Source organism: Callorhinus ursinus, unplaced genomic scaffold (genome assembly GCF_003265705.2).
Source record: "Callorhinus ursinus isolate GAN/ISIS: 27379988/994484 unplaced genomic scaffold, GSC_fseal_2.0 scaffold3, whole genome shotgun sequence".
NCBI lineage: Eukaryota > Metazoa > Chordata > Mammalia > Carnivora > Otariidae > Callorhinus > Callorhinus ursinus.
This window is the reverse complement of record NW_027397065.1, coordinates 56,650,033-56,669,334: the sequence shown is the minus strand read 5'-3', so window position 1 is coordinate 56,669,334 and position 19,302 is coordinate 56,650,033. Positions and strand designations below refer to the sequence as shown.

Sequence of the window (19,302 nt, the reverse complement as noted above, 5' to 3'; positions counted from 1 at the left end):
GGGCATTATTGAGGGAGTATAGAAGTAAGAATCAATGTGTATATGTTCCCACAAAGAATAAATTTTTCCATTTATTTAGATGCGGAGTTTGGGAGGAATGATCCAGTTTCAAGTTTTTCTGCAATTTTTAGATTGAGATAAAGTTCATATAATGTGCGATTCGCTATTTTAATGGATACAATTCAGTAGTTTTTAGTGTGTTCACAATGTTGTGCAACCATTACCACTATTTCCAGAACATTTCCATTATCCAAAAAAGAAATCCATAACTGTTAGCAGTCATTCCAGTCTTCTCCTCTCATCCCCTGGCAACCATTAATCTATTTTTTGTTTCTATGAATTTGCCTATTCTGGACATTTCATATAAATGAAATCATACATTATATGGCCTTTTGTTTTTGGCTTCTCACTTAATACAGTGTTTTCAAGGTTCATCCAATAGCATGTATCAATAGTGTATTCCCTTTTTTTGGTGTAATAATATTACATTACATGGATATACAACATGTGTTCATCCATTCATCATTTAATGGAATTGCTGGGACAAACTACCAAACTATTTTTGACAGTGGCTGACAGTACCATTTTATATTCCCACCAGCTGTGTATGATGGTTCCAGTTCCATCTTCTCCAAAACTTGTGATTCTCCTTTTTTTCCACCCCAGTTATAGCCATCTGAGTGTGTGTGAAGTGGTATTTCATGGTGGCTCAGATTTGCACTTCCCTAATGATTAGTGATTTTGAGCATTTTTTTCGTGTGCTTATTGGCCACTTGTGCATCTTCTTTGGAGAAACATCTCTTTATATTCATTCGTTGCCCATTTTAATTTGGATTATTTCTTTTTTGTTGTTGTTGAGTTATTAAAGTTCTTTATATATATCCTGGATACTGTATTTTTATTAGATAGGTGATTTGCAGATATTCTCTCCTATTTTGTGGGTTTTCTTTTCACATTCTTGATAGCGTCCTGTGACATACAAAAGTTTTTAATTTTAATGGAGTCCATATTTATCAATTGAACTGTTGCCTAATCCAAGGTCACAAAGATTTACACCTATATTTCCTTTTATGTGTTTTGTAGTTTATGTCTTAGAATTAAGTCATTGATCCTTTTTGAGTTAATTTTTGCATATGGTGTGAGGTTGGGTTCTAAATTAATTCTTTTGTTATGTAGCTATCCAATTGCCTCAGCACTGTTTGTTGAAAAAACCTTTTTTCTCCATTGAATGATTGTGGCACCCTTGTTGAAAATCATTTGACTATAGATATATCAGTTTATTTGGACTCTTAATTTTATTCCACTGACCTGTATGTGTATCCTTACATCTGTGCTACACTGTCTTTATTACTGTAGCTCTGCATTAAGTTTGTAAGCAAGAAGTGTGAGTCCTCCAACTTAATTTTCCTATTTTAAGATTGTTTTCACTATTTGGGGTTCCTTGCATTTCTATATGAATTCTAAAGTCAGCTTGTTCATTTCTGCAGAAAAAGGCAGCTGGAATTTTACAGGTTTGCATTGGATCTGTAGGCCAGTTTGGGAAGTATTGCTGTCTTAATGATTTTAACCCCTCCAATCCAGGAACACAGGAAATTTTTCCATTTATTTAGATCTTTATAAAAATTTCTTTCTACACTATGTTGTAGTTTTCGTTGTTCAGGTCTTGTACATCCTTGGATAAATTTATTTTTGAGTTAGTTTATTCTTGTCACTCTTACCAACATTGCACTGGAGGTTACAACCAGGGCAATTAGGGAAGAAAAAATATTAGAAGGTATCCAGATTGGAAAGGAAAAACTAGAATGCTCTCCATTTGCAGATGACATGAGTGCTGTGTGCTAGACACTGTACAGATAGATATTTTGCATATTGCTTCCTTATTTGATTTTCACAAAACTCTGTGGTTTATGTATTTTCGGGCTCATGGTGCAAATAAGAGGATTAAGATCGAAAAGAAGGTAAGCAATTTGTTCAGCATCACTCAGCTAGTATGGGTAGAAGCTGTACTTTGAGCTTATTTCTACCTGATTTCAAAACTGCATCATAAATGCTTATTGAAGGCTTCCTAAGTATAAGGCACCATGCTAGATTCTGTTGTACTTTTTAAGAGAAATTTGTCCTGTTCTTGGGAATATATGTTTGAAAAGACAAATTATAAAGCCTAGACAGAGACAATTTTGTCAGAACTTGTTTGCATTTCAGGATTTATACTTTAAGAAACATGTAATAACCATTTATGATCATGATCTTTTGTCAAGGTATATGATATATTTGTTTTATTTTACTTGTTTATGGGAAACATATACAAAAAGTTTATCTTGCCACCAATACACTATTCTCTATCAGTCAGCTTTTTTCTCAAAGAGATACAACGTTACTCTGAAACCCAAATTAACTAAATCAGCCTTTATTTATTAAAAATTTGTGCAAGTTTGTTATTTTTATGTGATACATGGAAATGTGTAGTTATGAGGAGAATAAGGAGAATCCTTTGGTCATCTCAGTTTATCCCACCAGGAGGTCCATCTTTATTTTGTTAGTGTTCGTCTGTGGATCTTGATCTATTGCTTGATCCTTGGCAATGCAATCTTCACTCCAGAAAATAATAGTAAAGTTATTAATGGCACTTGCTTTTTGAGTGCCTTTTATGTGATCATGTGTTTCAAATCATTTTACATGGATTATGTGATTTAATCCTCTCATGATAACCCTGTGAGGTGGGTATTATTATTATTAGCCCTGCTTTACAGATGAGGAGAACACTAATTTATTTACTATCAACATTGCTAGTAAGTGATAGACAAGATTCGAACCCTGGTAGAATGACACCAAGGCCACAGTTCTTAATCATGATGCTACTCTTGACTCATGTACTTGAACTGACTACTTTTACATCCTGGAGATTTACTGCATTGTGGTCCTTGTGGTTCAGTTACTGGCAGTTCATTCCCATAGTAAGTGCTAGAAATAATCCTGATTGCTATCAATATTCTCTGTGCCTTGCTTCAGTTTTTGTTTTAAGTATCTCTTTTATTCTGCACCAGTGAAGCTGGTGGTCTCTTTCTAGAAGTGGAAGCGCTTGTATAAATAACGACGTTTTCTAAATAAGTATATATAGCTGGTTATCCTCTGGTTTTATGTTGCTGGGATTCAGACTGATATCTAAGGAAATCAGAAAACCTACTTTGGTTTCTTAAATAGTAAGATAAATGACAGCTGAATTCAAATCAGGAAATGGAAGTCAAAGGAAGAGAAGTAAACAGAAAAAACTGCCTTTTGATTGTCTTAAACAGATATTTAACCTAAATCCGGCATACTCATTTTTTTCTGTATCTCTCTTAACATTTATATTGCAAAAAGTTTTACTGTAATTTTAATAGAAATGTATAAAATTATTACACATAAAATTTCTTATGGAGTATTAATCACTATACTGACTCATTGACCATTTATTCAGCTCAGATGACACATTACAAATTGTAATAACTCCTAGAGATGTGAAGTGGAGAAGTTATATCCCAGTGGGTGATTAAATAGGTCAGATAAAACTCGGGGTTCCATAGAACTCTATGCCTAATGTTCATTACATTTGTTAGGTCTCTCTCTTTCAAAATTCAAAGTGTATCTTATTTTTTTCTCTTTTCTCTAAGCATGATTATTTACTGAATGACTTAAGTTGCCCTTTACTACCATTTCCCAGAAGTCCTAACATTTTGGTCACTACTTGTACTGTTCTGTCACTTAGAGGTCAGGGTAAGCATGTCATACTTTCTGCACCACCAGTAACTACCCTGCTTCCTGATTTAGAAATACCACAATGACCAACTTATCTCTTTGTTCACAAAGGTTATAAGTGTCACTCCCAGGCATGAGGCCTGACAGGTAATACTTTGAAGATGCACAAAACTCACATTAACATCGCAAGGATTGTTAATAGAGTCCTGGATTTCCCGTGTGGCAGTGCAGTTTGGATCATGATCAGAGAACCGAACCCAAACCCAATCAGTACTTCTCTACATTTTGCAGTCAACTAGAGTATTAATGCAGCAAACTGTTGATGCTTTAAAGTGTTGATTTTGTCTTCATCCAGTGTTTTTGGAAAACACAAAAATAAGGATTTATTGCCAGACACACCACTGTTTTCTCAGCCTCTCCCTTCCCAGTGCTCTTGTCTCTTTGTTATACTCACACCAAACGCGTGATCAATGCAACTGTTTGTCTTCTTCTTTGAACCTGCACAAGGGCTGCTGAATTGGGTTGGAGAAAACCACGCACATGGTTGTAGGGATCTGGGGTCTCTCTATTTAGAAGTTTATCATTGGTACTTGGCAGTCATTCTGTATGTCCCTGGTTAGTAGAATTTCCCATTTCCCAGGTCAACATATGATACGAAAATTATGATCTCATTTTCTTCTCCTGTCATGTGAAAATATTCCAGATTGCTTGCTATGAATGGATAGATGAGACTTGAGATTTTTGTATCATTGTTCGAGAATAATGCCCAGTCCTACTGAAGCAAAATCAGCTGAGAAATCTGAGCTGTGGACCTTAGATAAATGCTTGTAACTAAGTTCTTATTTTCAGAGTGAAATTAATGACACCCATCATAATTTGGTCATAAGTTTAAGGCATTCCCATGAAAATTATTGAGAAACTGAGCATGTAGGTAAACCTTGATGTCCCATTTTACTTCCTAAGAGTAAAACAGGTAGGTCTTCTTATATTTAGGTCTGACTTTAATATTTGAAGAATGGATGGAAAAGCACATCCTGTTCCCTCCTCACCTCCTCCTCACATCCCCCACCTCATGCCACAGAAATAAGATTGCAATTTTTGAAATACAGGCTAAATAATAATTATACCAAACACCTTAGTTCAGAAATATGATTTTTTTCACATCCAAAATGAGTAGAAAGAAATTGGTTTTAAGGCTCAAACAACAACTTTAGTTGTATGAGATAATAGGGAACACTTTGTTGAAGCTTAAACAGGCATGAGCGTATCTTTACTATAAATCTGTCTTGATCTCCATGGGATTCCTGTCTGTCTTGATGGACAGTGAACTCCACCCCCGTCCCTGCCCTGAATGTATCTCTCTTCCACACCATGAAAAGAACAGGAAGCATTGACTATAAAATCAGAAATACAAAGAGCTAAAGGCTTGTAGGTTTTGAATTTCTGGTAGCTATTCTTAATTATTCTCATATATTTTCAACCCTAGTTTTTTAATTATGAATTTTATTTACATTGCTCATTTCTTTTTTAGCAAGAACAATTTTAACAATAAATTAAGGGTTTCAATAAGCTATGGATATGAAAATAAAACTATTTCATGATAAGCTTTAATGAAAATTTTTATTAAACACTTATTTTGTATACACATTGGGTTAAAACAAGTAGAAGGTATAGCTTATCCAAGTTACCTAATATTGTTAATATTTAAACAGCTCTGTATACCTCAGGGAGATTTTCTAAACCTTATCTTACTTGGTTCTCTTTCTTGGTCTTCTTATCAACCTGGTTCGCTAGATGTGATTTTTTTTTTATCCCTGTTTTACAGACAGGAAAACTGAACTGTGCGCATCTGCCCCCATTGGAACAATCACCACTTTTTATCTGTTCTATATATTGGGCTTACATGAAAAATTTTGTTTGAACGGAAAGAGCATGGCAGAAAAGGTTTGAAAACCTCTCACCTACACCATGCTATATATAAGTACATAGCTAGATTCTCTTGAGTTTTATCATTTCTATTTTTAGTAGGAAGTAATTTAAATTCATTGAAGACACAAAGTTTCTAAAATGCAGTTAGTTTCTAAAATATTCTTTAGGGCTTCACCATTTTTGAAATACGTTTTCATTGCACACATTTAAATTGTTTTGATTCAACTAAAATTTAAAATGTATTTGTCTTAGCTTTAAAACTTTTAAAACAGATCTTAGGGACATATAAAGTTATCCATGTGTTTAAATGGTGCATAATGAATATTATATCGTGAAAAAATTATGTATGTAGAATAGCAAGAGGGACTGTCATGGTTTTACAGTTCAAATTATAGGAACTAATTGCTTGAGGACAATACAATAACATTAAGAATTGGTAATATTTTACAAATTGAGACTTATTGATTGTAAATTAAAAAATGAATTCATAAATGATGTACAAATTTGGTTATATTCAGGCATATATGCTTTGTATTAAATTATGTGTAGTAAGACACATCATTACATTTATCCAGTAATAGCTATTAAATGACTATGTTCTCTTTTTTTAATACTTAAAAAAATTGGGGGTATATGTTATTATTCATTCATTCATTCATTCATTCATTCATTTAAATAATCTCCATACTCAATGTAGGGCTTGAACTCACAACCTCAAGATCAAGAGTTGCATGCTCTACCAACTGAGCCAGCCAGGTGACCCACCTACGTTCCATTTTTAATTGATGCTAGAGCTTTCTGTATAAATAGTATAGTAATAGCAGAATATGTTGGGGGTGGGGGATTAGCTGAGAGTCAGCTAACATGGGAGAACGCTAACCCACAATATAATTACTTATGTTTCATTAGGGAAGAATGATTAGGTTTCTCTTTTTTGAATAAGATATCCTTTCTGTAAGCAATGAGACATCTAATCTTGATTGCTTAATATGATTTGAGAATTTTGTTTTAGTGTGCTATCTTGTGTTGACATTTTGAACTTCTCAAATAAAATGTGGGTAAACATGGGAGAAGGGAGGGTCAAAAGTTTACAAAATCTAGTTTGTAAATGTTTATCTCAAAATTAAGTTGATTTACATCTCAAATACTGTCTTGAACTTTCTAGTAAAAATGAGCAATAGACATAGAATTGTTATTTTAAAGATTCACTAGTATTTACTTAGTTTGGTGTTAATGTAGCATATAAATTAATCATCATATTACTACCTCTATATTTGCTGTCTAAAAAAAAGGAAGATAAAAATTATAAGAATGTAATGTGTATTTCTCATTTTTTAGTGTGGTAGTGAAATTGCCCTTTCCCCCCAAAGTTTTCTAGGGTATCTGATTTCCTTTTTCAAATAGTTGCAACCATATATTCCTATAAATCAGCCTTATACATTTCAACAAAAAAGATGAAGAAAAGAAGCATCCATAAAGTAATCAAGCCATAGCTTTATCTTTAGGAATGTATGTTTACTATTTAAAGTAATGGGTCAGGGGCACCTGGGTGGCTCAGATGGTTACGTGTCTGCCTTCGGCTCAGGTCATGGTCTCCGGGTCCTGGGACCCACGTTGGGCTCCTGGCTCAGCAGGAAGTCTGCTTCCCCCCTCCATCTCCCCCTGCTCATGCTCTCTCTCTCTTTGTATCTCTCTGTCTCAAATGAATAAATAAAATCCTTAAAAAAAAAAAAAGTAATGGGTCACTTGGCAAGTCCATGTGATTCGGAGATTTGAATACAATCAGGTCTGGGAAGGGGATGAAATGGAAATACAGAAGAAAGCATTGAAATGTTGCCCATTTGTTACCCAAGATAAAAAAAAAAAAAAAGTAGGAGATCAGGGTGAAATTGGTAAAAATTATTTGAGACAAAATCAGGGTGGCACATGAATACTTAAGATTGGGGACAAAGTGTGTGATAGAGATATGTAAGAATATTCTATTTTTTTTTCAATCTTAGACATTTTTCCTATATTAAAATCTTAAAAATTTATCCATCCAATCTAGTGGAGTGTGAGATATTTTATTTCATTTTAATTTCCGTCATTTAAAGCAACAACTTGGTATTGTAAAAGATAGTTTCTATTGTTTTAAAACATTTCCTGGAATCTGTTTGTGAATACACATGTACATATGTGTACATACATACATATATACTTGGATGATCACAAAATAAGTGTAATTGATTGCCGAAGTTCAAATGAAAAAATAAAATCAGTTGTTACGTGTATACACTAAATAAGCTTTATCCTATTATTCCTTTGGGAATGATGGATTTTATTCACACAAAATGTATGGTTATTTGACAAGAGTAGTATTAAAAATAAAATACCTTCTGTGTCCCTGTTTACTTCCTCAGTGAACATTGTTGGGTAGCTGGTACATGAATAAATTCTTAGGGCCCTTTATGATTTCCATGGTTTATCTTCTCCGTGGATTCTTTTTGTATACAGGTCCACTAGACATCAACATAGTGTCTGTCACTGTGGTAAATGTACAATAAATGATTGCTATTATTATTTCAAACCGTATCATGCTCCCAGAAATTGAACAAAAGAAACAGCCAATGTCCCTGGGGAAAATTGAGGTTGAGACATATATGCACATAGACAAACACAAAAAAATAGAAGATTAAAAATAGGTTAAACACTTAAGAATAAGTAGCAGAAATTGAACAGTCTGCTCTAAGTACAGCTGTCTATATGTAGCAGTGTGTATATAGCTTGAGTCTGGATGAAGGGCTTTCTCCAATTAATTTCCTCTCGTAGGTAATTTTTCCTGATGTTTCTGAAATGTAATCAAACTGCCCTTCTAAGGTGGACACAAAAATGTTTGTGATCGGTCATGCTTATGTCCACAAAGCCACCATATGGACCCATTCTGAACATAAATGATGGACCATAACGGACCATACTTCCCACTGGTTAAGCGCTAGACCAAGTCCTCGGAAATGAGTGAGCATAGGAGCAGTGGCACTAACAAATGCCTTTTGTCTGCTAGGCAGTGGCATCATGGATTGTATTGTGTCAGGCTTCATCAGCTACCTAATGCAATGTAACTCAGGAGATAAGATAAATCAAACAGATGACACTATTATTAGATTTGAAAGATGAGAAGTCTTCCAAAGCAATTGCAGAGTGTATATTTCAGCGCTGTTGACTTCAGGAGGTTATTGAAGTCAAAAGTCTTTGCAACAAAACCAATCTTTCAAGAGCTGGGTAGCAAGTAAGCAGAGACATGCTTATTCCTTCCAAAGAAAATTACCTAGGAAAAAGTGGAATTCTTCTTTGTATATTTGTTTTACACAGCTGTTGGGTTTAACCTCATTTTTTAGTATATCACCAGCTTAGGTGTCTGCTTTTTTTTTTTTTTATACATCTCAGGTACAAATGTGTATTATGTAGGAGAGATGGATTTTCCATCTATTGCTAAAAATTCTAAGTGCAAGTGCCTACAACTATTTGAAATGAATTTCTTATATTTGTGACTCCATATCACTAGATGATTATTTACCAATTGTTACCCAAATTTAGAAATTTAACTTTTGTTAAATAGGGTCCTATGATTCCTTTCTTTTTAACATTCTGAAACTTCGCCATTTTTTTTTTTAGATATTTAATGGAATGTCATAAAATTAATTTAGGAATTGGGAAATGGAAAAAACTGTTGTAACTGATTGCCCTTTCTTTTGCAGCCCACTGTGTGTGAGCGAGAGCTGTGTGTGTTTGCTTTTCAAACCCTGGGAGTAATGAACGAAGCTGCTGATGAGATAGCAACCGGAGCTCAGGTAGGAGCACACAGTGCTAATTAGTCCTGATTTTGATTTGAAAAATTTATTGTGATCCACTAGTTACCTTCAGTCTGCTCTTCTTTTGGACACATTTTTGATAGTTTGACGTTAGATTAAAAAGCAAGCTGGCATTTGATTTTTTTTTTTTTTTAGCTGGAAACTGAATTTTGCTATCTGTATCTAGTGAGTGTTTTGTCATTTGGCAGTTGCCGAGGGAAGAAATTAAGCCAACTTTCTTGTGTTTGAAAAATAACTGTGATTCTGTCATGGTGAAGTTGAAATATTGAAACCCTTGCATATGCATTATGTAAAATTTATTTGTAAAGTTATAGTGCGATAAAATGGAAGCCAATTTATTTTTAAAACTTAGGTGAAAAGATAAAGGGCAGAACATATAAGGAAAAGCATCCAAATTTGCAAGAGCAGTGTTTATGACATAGGAAGAAAAATATAAAAACAAATGAAACAGCTTGGAAGTAGAGAAGCATTCCATGTTTCTGGAAGGAAAAAAATAAATTTTAAAGATGCCAGAATTTACTTCATGAATTCCATCAAAATTTCAATTGATTTTTTTGAATTTATTTATGGAACCTAACTTCCTAATAAATTTATAAGAAAAAAATCAGAGAAAACATAAAAAAAAAGAATGTTAATTAAGGGAGGCTAGACCAACCATATACAAAAACATATTATGCAATCCTATATTTTTAAAAAAAAATGCAGTCCTGGCAAAGAATAGATGGCAGATAATCCCCCAAAGAGATCTAATTATAAATATATTTAATAGACTTTAAAGGAAGTAAAATTAAAATGATTTTTATTAAGTGAGGTGGGAAGAAATGACCTGCAACATGGCTGAGAAAATCAGCTTAGCCCTTTACACTGTGTGTAAAACAAATTCCTAATGGCTTAAAGAAGAGTTTCGCCATACATACTGTATGTTTTTTATTTGAAAGAATAGTGAATGTTAAGAGCTAAGTATGAGAAAATTTGTTTTGCCTCAAACATAATTGTATAAAAGCACATAAAACTTGAAAAGAAAAACATGAGGACTATAACAGATTGATAGAGGAAATGAACACACAATTCATAAATATAGTTAGTAAAGAAACATAAGAAAATATTCAGCTTTACTAAAATCAACAGGAAGCTAAATGTAAAGAGAATTACCAATCTGTCACTTACAAAATTTGCAAAGATGGGTGGGGGAAAATGACTATATGACAGACATTCGTTCAACAAGTATCAAATGTCTACAATTAACAGGCATTACTCCAGATGAAAGTATAACAGTTAATATAGAATAGTACAGGCCTCGTGGATTTACATACATCCTGTTAACCTAATCATCTCACTGATTACCTAAATGGAGGTACATCCACTTGAAGAAATATTAAGGAAAACAGTTATGATATAATGAATTATAAATGAACAATAATACAAACAGTATAGCATTGATCATATGTAATGTGGAAAAAAAGATTCCATGGTTAAATTTCAGAAATATGGCTTGATATTGCCCCTACAGCCAACATGCACATATTTGCATATTAAAGGCTCTCCGAATCCCTGAAACTAAGAAAATAAGTAGCCAGTACTTGGAGCGTTTCTCAAATGTATCTGACCATGATGGATCTTTTTCCTTTCTTTCCTTTTTTTTTTTTTGAAATGTGCAAGTTTTTCTCATCAATTGGAACTAATACTGCTCAAAAAAAAAAAAGATACTTAAATATATGCTGTTTATAGCTATTTGAAGTGCTCGATTCGGCAGCACATATACTAAAATATAGCTATGTAAAAATGATTAAGCTTTACACAGCTGTGTGTGTGTTTGTAAATATACATACATGTATACATACATGAATAGGTATGTGGGTATATATGTATTATGTATATTTTATATATTATATATAAAATATGTATTTTATATACATTATATTTATATATTATATATTCTGTATATCTTATATCATATATATATAAAATTCTTCAAGTGGTAAAGTTAACATTTGGGCATTTTAGTGGATGTAAATTGTCCCTCAGATGATGTGAAAAGGGAAGGAGTTAGAGCCTGGAACTAAGAAATAATTAGAAGGAAAATGAACATCATGCTAACAGTAGGCTAGATTGACAGAATATTAAGTGCTTTTCCCCCCCTCTTATTATAGATACCTCTCGAAAACTAATGGTTGTTAAAGAGAAGTTAATTTTGGATTTTATAATGATAGTTACAAAACACAATTACTCGATCATATCAATTTAGTGATTCTACTCTGAAGCAGAATATTCTTTTCACTACTTTAAAGCAAGTACACAGTATTCTGGTTATAACTCTAAAGATTATGTGGAAACTGATTCTCTTTCTAGACATAAAGAAACTATATCTCAGTAGTCCTGGTGCATCTGTTGACTCCTGCATTTTAAGTGGTTCTCTGAGGTTGCAAGAACTTTCCTTAGAGGGACACTGCAGGAGGCTGGACTGGGATGAGAGTGTCTCAGCAGCTAGGATTCCAAGCCCCCATATACTGTTTCAACCAAAACAGCTCCGTTTTATTTCTTTGTGTTGAGCTTTCATATGAGATTTTATTTATTTATTTTATTTTTATTTTTATGTTTTTATTATTGTGTTATGTTAATCACCATACATTACATCATTAGTTCTTGATGTAGTGTTCCATGATTCATGGTTTGCATATAACACCTAGTGCTCCATGCAGAACGTGCCCTCTTTCATACCCATCACCAGGCTAACCCATTTCCCCACCCCCTCCCCTCTAGAACCCTCAGTTTGTTTGTTTCTCAGAGTCCAGTCTCTCATCGTTTGTCTCCCCCTCCGATGATTTCTCCCCCTTTGTTCTTCCCTTCCTGCTATCTTCTTCTTTTTTTTTTTTTTTTTAACATATAATGTATTATTTGTTTCAGAGGTACAGGGCTGTGATTCAACAGTCTTGCACAATTCACAGCACTCATAAGATTTTATTTAGAAAAAAAAAGAATCAATATTGAAATGTTTGAAAGCCATTGATCTTCAATTTTAAATTCACCTATTTTCCAGAATACATTATATATCTGTGGGCCACTCCTGCACTTGCCCCTCTTACTCACCTGGACTTGAATTTTCTCATTTGCAAGTGCTCCAAGGTCTTCCTTACCTGCAGGGGAGGGCTGAGAGTCTTGCTCTAGCAGATGGGTTGTATAGAATGACCTTTGGAAGCGTGTGATTCTATAAACCCACTGACCTTTCTTCACTCATCAGATGGCCTAATTCCCATTGTTTGAATGCTGTATTTCTCTTTCCTAAGTATCTTAGCCTTCAGATTGCCTCTTCAATTATATTTTTCAGTGTAAGAAGAAAGATGTCTGGAAATTGCTGACTATAGCACTCACCATTATGTGCTAAGATCCCATTAAGAATCTTTCATTTTGGGGCACCTGGGTGACTCAGTCAGTTAAGCATCAGACTCTTGATCTCAGCTTAGGTCTTGATCTCAGGGTCGAGAGTTCAACCCCATGTTGGGCTCTGTTCTGGGCATGGAGCCTACTTAAAAAAAATAAAGGGGGGGGGCGCCTGGGTGGCTCAGTCGTTAAGCCTCTGCCTTCGGCTCAGGTCATGATCCCAGAGTCCTGGGATCGAGCCCCACATCGGTCCCCCTGCTCAGAGGGAAGACTGCTTCTCCCTCTCACACTCCCCCTGCTTGTGTTCCCACTCTCGCTGTCTCTCTCTCAGTCAAATAAATAAATAAAATCTTTTTTTTTTAAGAAAAAGAATCATTTAAAATGCTGGGAGTGGGGAAATACATGATTTGGGGTAAAAAAAAGCATAGTCATTCGTTACGTTTTATTTTTTTTTTAAAGTAGACATTTTACTCCATGGAAAAATTAACGTGCAAATGAATACAAATCCAAACAGTGTTATACAGACCTTTTCTTGTTCAAAAATTCTACCTGCTAACTTCTGTAACAGATAAATCATAAAATTACAGTGGCATAAGATGATACACATTTTTACTTCTTGCTCCCACAACTGTCCAGTTAGAATGTTTGTTGGGCGGCTTTCTGTGTGATGATTGAGTTAACTGGACCCTTTCCATTGTGTGGCTCTGCTGCCTTAGGTACATGGCATACAGCAGAGGCAGAGATAAAAGCGAAGAAGGTGCACCTGTTTCTTCATCAGCTCCACCCTTTTCCACTGCTGATCCAATTCCATTGGTTAAAACTAATCACGCAGCCTTACGTAGACAAAAGGGGTGGAAATGTCGCACGCAGAGCAGCTGCCTCCCGTCGAGCAGCTGCCTCCCGTCAATAGCTCTCTTCTTGGGAAGGAAGGAGTAGGAGGCTTTGGTGGACAGCATGGGATTTTGCTATGGTAGCTACGCTATTTCTTTTAAGTTGGCTCAGAACATCTACGTAGCAGAAATATTCTAATTGAATTCTCTACCCCCATGTCTATTATTTCATTATAGTTTACTTGACTCCAATGATGAAATTATTGGCAGAAGAATGCATATAATTTTTGGTAGTTTTGATGCTTCTGGCACAAGGTGTTTAATAAATATTTGATTGAAAGGGATACATCGTTCAGGTTATTACTATTGTATCTATTTGTATCTTTATCTTGTGATAAAAAACATATAACATAAAATTTGCTATCTTAACCATTTTTTAAGCATACAGTTCAGTAGTGTTTAGTATATTCAACTTGTCATGAAACGGATTTCCATAACTTGTTCATCTTGCGGAACTGAAACTCTGTCCCCATTTAACGGCTCCCCTTATGTAGCCTCCTTCCTCCCGCCCCAGGAATCACCATTCTACTTTCTGTTTCTATGAATTTGACTACTTTAAATCCCCCATAGGGGGAATCTTAAAGTATTTGTCTTTTTGTGGTTTATTTTATACCGGTTTATTTCAGTTAGCATAATGTCCTCAAGGTTCATCGATGTTGTAGCATGTGACAGAATTTTCCTTTTTTAGGCTGAATAATTTTTCAGAATTTTCAAAATGTAAAAATACCACACATTTTGTTTGTCCATTCAACTGTCAATGGACATTTTGGTTGCCTCCATCTCTTGGCTCTTGTGAATAATGCTGCTGTGAACATGGGTATGCAGATGGGTCTTTAAGACCCTTCTTTGAGTTATTTTGTATATGTATCCAGAAGTGGGATTGTCACTTCCAGCAGGATCATATGGAAGTTCTATTATTAACTTCTTGAGGGGCTTCCATAGTGTTTTCTGTAGCAGATGCACCAATTTATAATCCCATCAGCAGTGCACAAAGTCTCCAATTTCTTCATGTGCTCAACACTTATAATTTCTGGTTTTGGTTTTTGTTTTTTGATAGTAGGCATCCTAATGGTTGTGAGGTGATATCTCATTATGGTTTTGATTTGCATTTCTCTGATGATTAATAATGTTGAGCATCTTTTCATGTGCTGTTTGCCATCTGTATGTCTTCTTTAATGAACTGCTTATCTGGGGTTTTTGCCCATTTTTAAATCAAATTATTTGATTTCTTGTTGAGTTGTAGGAACTCTTTATATATTCTGGATATTAACCCGCTTTCAGATATCTGATTCGCAAATATTTTCTCCCATCCCGTGCCATTTCACTTTATTGATTGTGTCCTTTGATGTACCAAAGTTTTTAAGTTTGATGTAGTCCCATTTGTCTGTTTTTGCTTTTATTGTTTGTGCTTTGTTGTCAAGCCAAGAAATCATTGCCAAGTCCAATGTCATGAAGCTTTTCCCTCATGTTTTCTTGTAGGAATTTTGTAGTTTAAGGTCTATGTTTAGGTCTTTATTCCATTTTGAGTTAATTTTTGTGTATGGTATAAGATAAAGGTTCAACTTCATTTTTTTTTTCATATGGATAGCCAGTTTTCCCACTATCATTCATAGAAAAAACTATTATTTTCCACTGAGTGGTTTTAGTACCCTTATCAAAGATCATTTGACCCTTTATTAAAGGAAAGGGCATGTACTTTTCTAACACTTCAGTTGCATACTGTGACTTGTAATTCTTAAAAATCTTTATAAGATAGTACCAATTCCCTCCCCACCACCAGAGTTCCAAAAAAGACTGTTTTATTTTGCTGATTATTCTTTTTCAGGAGTTTTTATTTGGATTTTTCTTTTATTGAGAGACCAGAAAATGCCAAAAACAATTTGTGTCTAGGTTAAAGTGCATCTGTCTGAGGTAGAAGGAGTGTAAGTGTGGGTGCAGAAGACAAAAAGGATTTTATTATGTCTTTATTATATCTATTGCTTGGAAACCACACACACACACACACACACACACACACACACACAAAGGGTGTAGTGTGTTGGAAACATATTATCTCTTTCAGTTCTACTGTTTTCTGAGTCTTGTGGGGTGTATGTCTGTGTACTTTGGGAAGGGTTACTTATAGATCATATACCCAATGGCTTGAGTGTTGCTGATTATTTTAGGTCACTGGAAATTCTGGATGCTGTGATTGGGTGGATATGTTTTGTGAGTATACACACAACATAGTGAGCGCATGGTCATTAGGTCACAGTGCCCGAACCACAAGAATCAAAAATTGTTTTACTCTTACTCTACATTTTTTAAATGCCTGTCTAAAAGCTTTCTAGAAATATTTTTCTCTATAAAGATTAAGTCCACTGCTTTCCTTATGATGTCCCCTGTCTTCACACTGTTGATGTGTCTGTTCGGGCGCCCTCTCTCCATTTAGACAGTGTCCGTTTTCTCGATTGACTTGCCAGAAGCATATTGTTTTGGGAACTGGAGAAGGGGGGCTTTGCTCCTAACTGTTAAATGGCACTGCCTCTTAGTAAATTGTGTTAAGAGGTCACAGAAGAACATAGGAATAAAGCCATCATATTTAGCATACCAAAGGTCATGAATGGCCTGAGGCAGAGAGTAGGAAGAAGTAAGATGATGTCAGGAGCTTTACGGTTCTTGGAACGCATCAGACTCATCTCCTGAATTTGCAGTTTCCGTCACCTGGAGTAGTTTCTCCCAGAGCTCTGTCTCACTGTCTGTCTTCACTCCGGTCTCTGTTGAAATATCACCACCTTCCTAGCCGCTCTGAAACAGCACTCCCTATTGCCTTAGTCTCTAACACCTGCTTAATCTTTACAGCATTCAACACTACCAGAAATGTATCTGAACATATATTTAACTGATTATTTTGTTATGCATCTTCTCCATTAGAATGTAAATTCCATGAAAGAGAGGACCTGTCTTTCTTGTGCATGTCTGCCACAGAACCTAGAGCAATGTGAGGGCATAGAGAGTTCATGACAAAGAGATACTAGGACGTTACTGGAAGCAACACATGTCAGTTATTTCAAGTTAATGGTCAAGTTTGGTCAGCTGTGGTCTGAAGCCATAAAGTTGATAGCAGTTTTGAGATTTTCCTACTTAACTTCCGCAACCGCGAGCGGGAGGAGCAATGCCAAAGCACGCGCTGAATTGCAAAGGATGCTAACTGTCTTATGTATGTGTTTCAAGGTGGTAGATCTACTAGTATCCATGTGTAGGTCTGCACTGGAATCTCCTAGAAAAGTTGTCATTTTCGAGCCATATCCTTCTGTGGTGGATCCTAACGATCCTCAGATGCTGGCCTTCAACCCCAGGGTGAGTACTTCTCATACACCCCTCCCGCCCCCTGTAACAGCCGCTGAGATTTTAGAGCTGCCAGCTTCCCTCTTTCCGTCTAACTCACTCCCTCATCAGGCCCATCCCTGACCCGTTGTGGACTCTATCCATTTAGTAAATACCGTTCTTTTCCCACAAACTCTATTACTGCCTCCTTCAGTCTTTCCCATATCCTATTATTTCCCCTGTCCTTTCATCTTTTAAAATCACTTTCAGAACTTCATCTTTATGAAACTAGATCCATTTCATCCTCTCAAATTGTGATCTTTACACATCCCATTTGCATGAAAGGCAGGTAAATAGCAGTAACAAACTGGGTGGTAATGGTTGATATGATTAATTTCATTATATAGTTTTGAGAGTCTAGCTTAATGTAACCTCATGGTAATTTTAAGGGTTGTGGGTAAAAGGACTGATTTTTGCTTTCTTTTGTATTTTTACCTAATCATCCCTTGCCTTTTCCCCAGTTATCTGAAGATTAGTGAAAGTTTAGTCCACATTGTCGATCAACTGGCATTTTTTGAGAAAACAATTTTATGAATATTTGTGGAGATGAGGCAGAATCCTTCTGAAATAGCAAAATTTCCAAATTGCATGAGAGCTAAAATTGCCTTAGTTTCTCTTACTATCCATCTTGAAATCATTTTGTAGTAACAATGGCTATATAAAATGTCCTTGGAAAAGCTTTCCTTCCTTCATAAGCGGCAAGAGTACACATAGTTAGAGTATACTTAAAGATGAATTATCAGGGGCGCCTGGGTGGCTCAATCGTTAAGCGTCTGCCTTCGGCTCAGGTCATGATCCCAGTGTCCTGGGATCAAGCCCCGCATCGGGCTCCCTGCTCCGCCGGAAGCCTGCCTCTCTCTCTCCCACTACCCCCTGCTTGTGTTCCCTCTCTCTCTGTGTCTCTGTCAAATAAGTAAGTCAAATCTTAAAAAAAAAAAAAAAAAAAAAGATGAATTATCAGTTAAATGTATGGTGTCATTGATACACTCACTAGTCATACTCTTTTGGTAACAATCTTTCAATCAAAAGAAAATAAAAGCAAAATGATATTGTAAGACTTAAAGTGGATTTTTGTATTTTAGAAGGATTCTGTTCTTACTTTATTCATCATGGCTTAATTTTTTTGGTGACACAAAGAATCAAGAGCCCAATATCTTTTTTATATTTATAGTTTTCCCCCTATGGACTAAACATGATTTTATGTACTTATATTAGGATTGGCATTGTTTTCTATTTTCTTCCCTCTAACTCAGTTATATATCCTACATCCTAGAATCATCTTATTAAGGCCTTCCCTTTTATGGACACAACCCAGTCACTGCTTTCAAATCGACTCTGATGGGAAATTCACATACAGGGAAAAAATGTTTTTCCAGTAACACGTAGGCTTGCAAAGGCTTATAGTGAATACTATTTTTTTTTCCATTCAAACAGAAGAAGAACTATGATCGAGTAATGAAAGCACTGGATAGCATAACTTCTATTAGAGAAATGACACAAGTAAGTGTATCATCTTGTGGTCTTGTACAGTTCAGTTTTGCTTGAGTGAAATCATATTTTAAAAATGTCTGAGTACTGGCTATGTAGTGAACTGTAGATTTTTCTATTAGACGGGAGTATAATTAAAATATGTTAAAAATTAAAATTGTGTTGTACTAGGATGTTTTAATTAAATTACATCAGTGTATTGGTGGGCTACCACTTTGACTTTTGGAGGGTAATTGAATGATTATAATCCTAATGATTTCTGCAACAATTGGAGTATGTGGTGGTGTGTCAGAATACCTTAAAGCAAAGGTTAAATCTGGTACCATTTGTCTGCCTAGACTGTCCATTTTAATTAATGGTAGTAATTTTAACACACTATTTTAATGTCAAAATAAAAACAAATATTCTATCAAATAGAATCTCAAAACAACTTTGGAGGACACAAGCCTCCCCGAGAGTATGAGTTTATATTTTTAGCCATTTAGGGAGGCTTGGTGAGGTGTTTGATGAGCAAAGATTGTGGCTTATTATGAAAGTCTAACATATCACTGGGCTGTAGTCCAGCTCTTAGAAAAGCACATGCTATTGGATTTTTGAGTCCTTTCCACTGCCAAAGAGTTGGAGAGAGGCTTAAAACTCATCATGATAAGTAGAAATTAATAATCCAT

General features: G+C 35.2%; 1 protein-coding gene across 3 annotated transcripts in view; it reads left to right on the top strand.

The window, feature by feature from the left end:
• Nucleotides 1-19,302, top strand: part of PARP8 (poly(ADP-ribose) polymerase family member 8) — a 172,779-nt gene that overhangs the window by 129,427 nt on the left and 24,050 nt on the right. For all 3 annotated transcript variants that reach the window (XM_025867303.2, XM_025867304.2, XM_025867302.2), the window contains exons 16-18: nucleotides 9,399-9,491; nucleotides 16,994-17,119; nucleotides 18,581-18,646. In XM_025867303.2, the coding sequence (XP_025723088.1) occupies nucleotides 9,399-9,491; nucleotides 16,994-17,119; nucleotides 18,581-18,646 (285 nt within the window). The remainder of the gene's footprint in view (nucleotides 1-9,398; nucleotides 9,492-16,993; nucleotides 17,120-18,580; nucleotides 18,647-19,302) is intronic.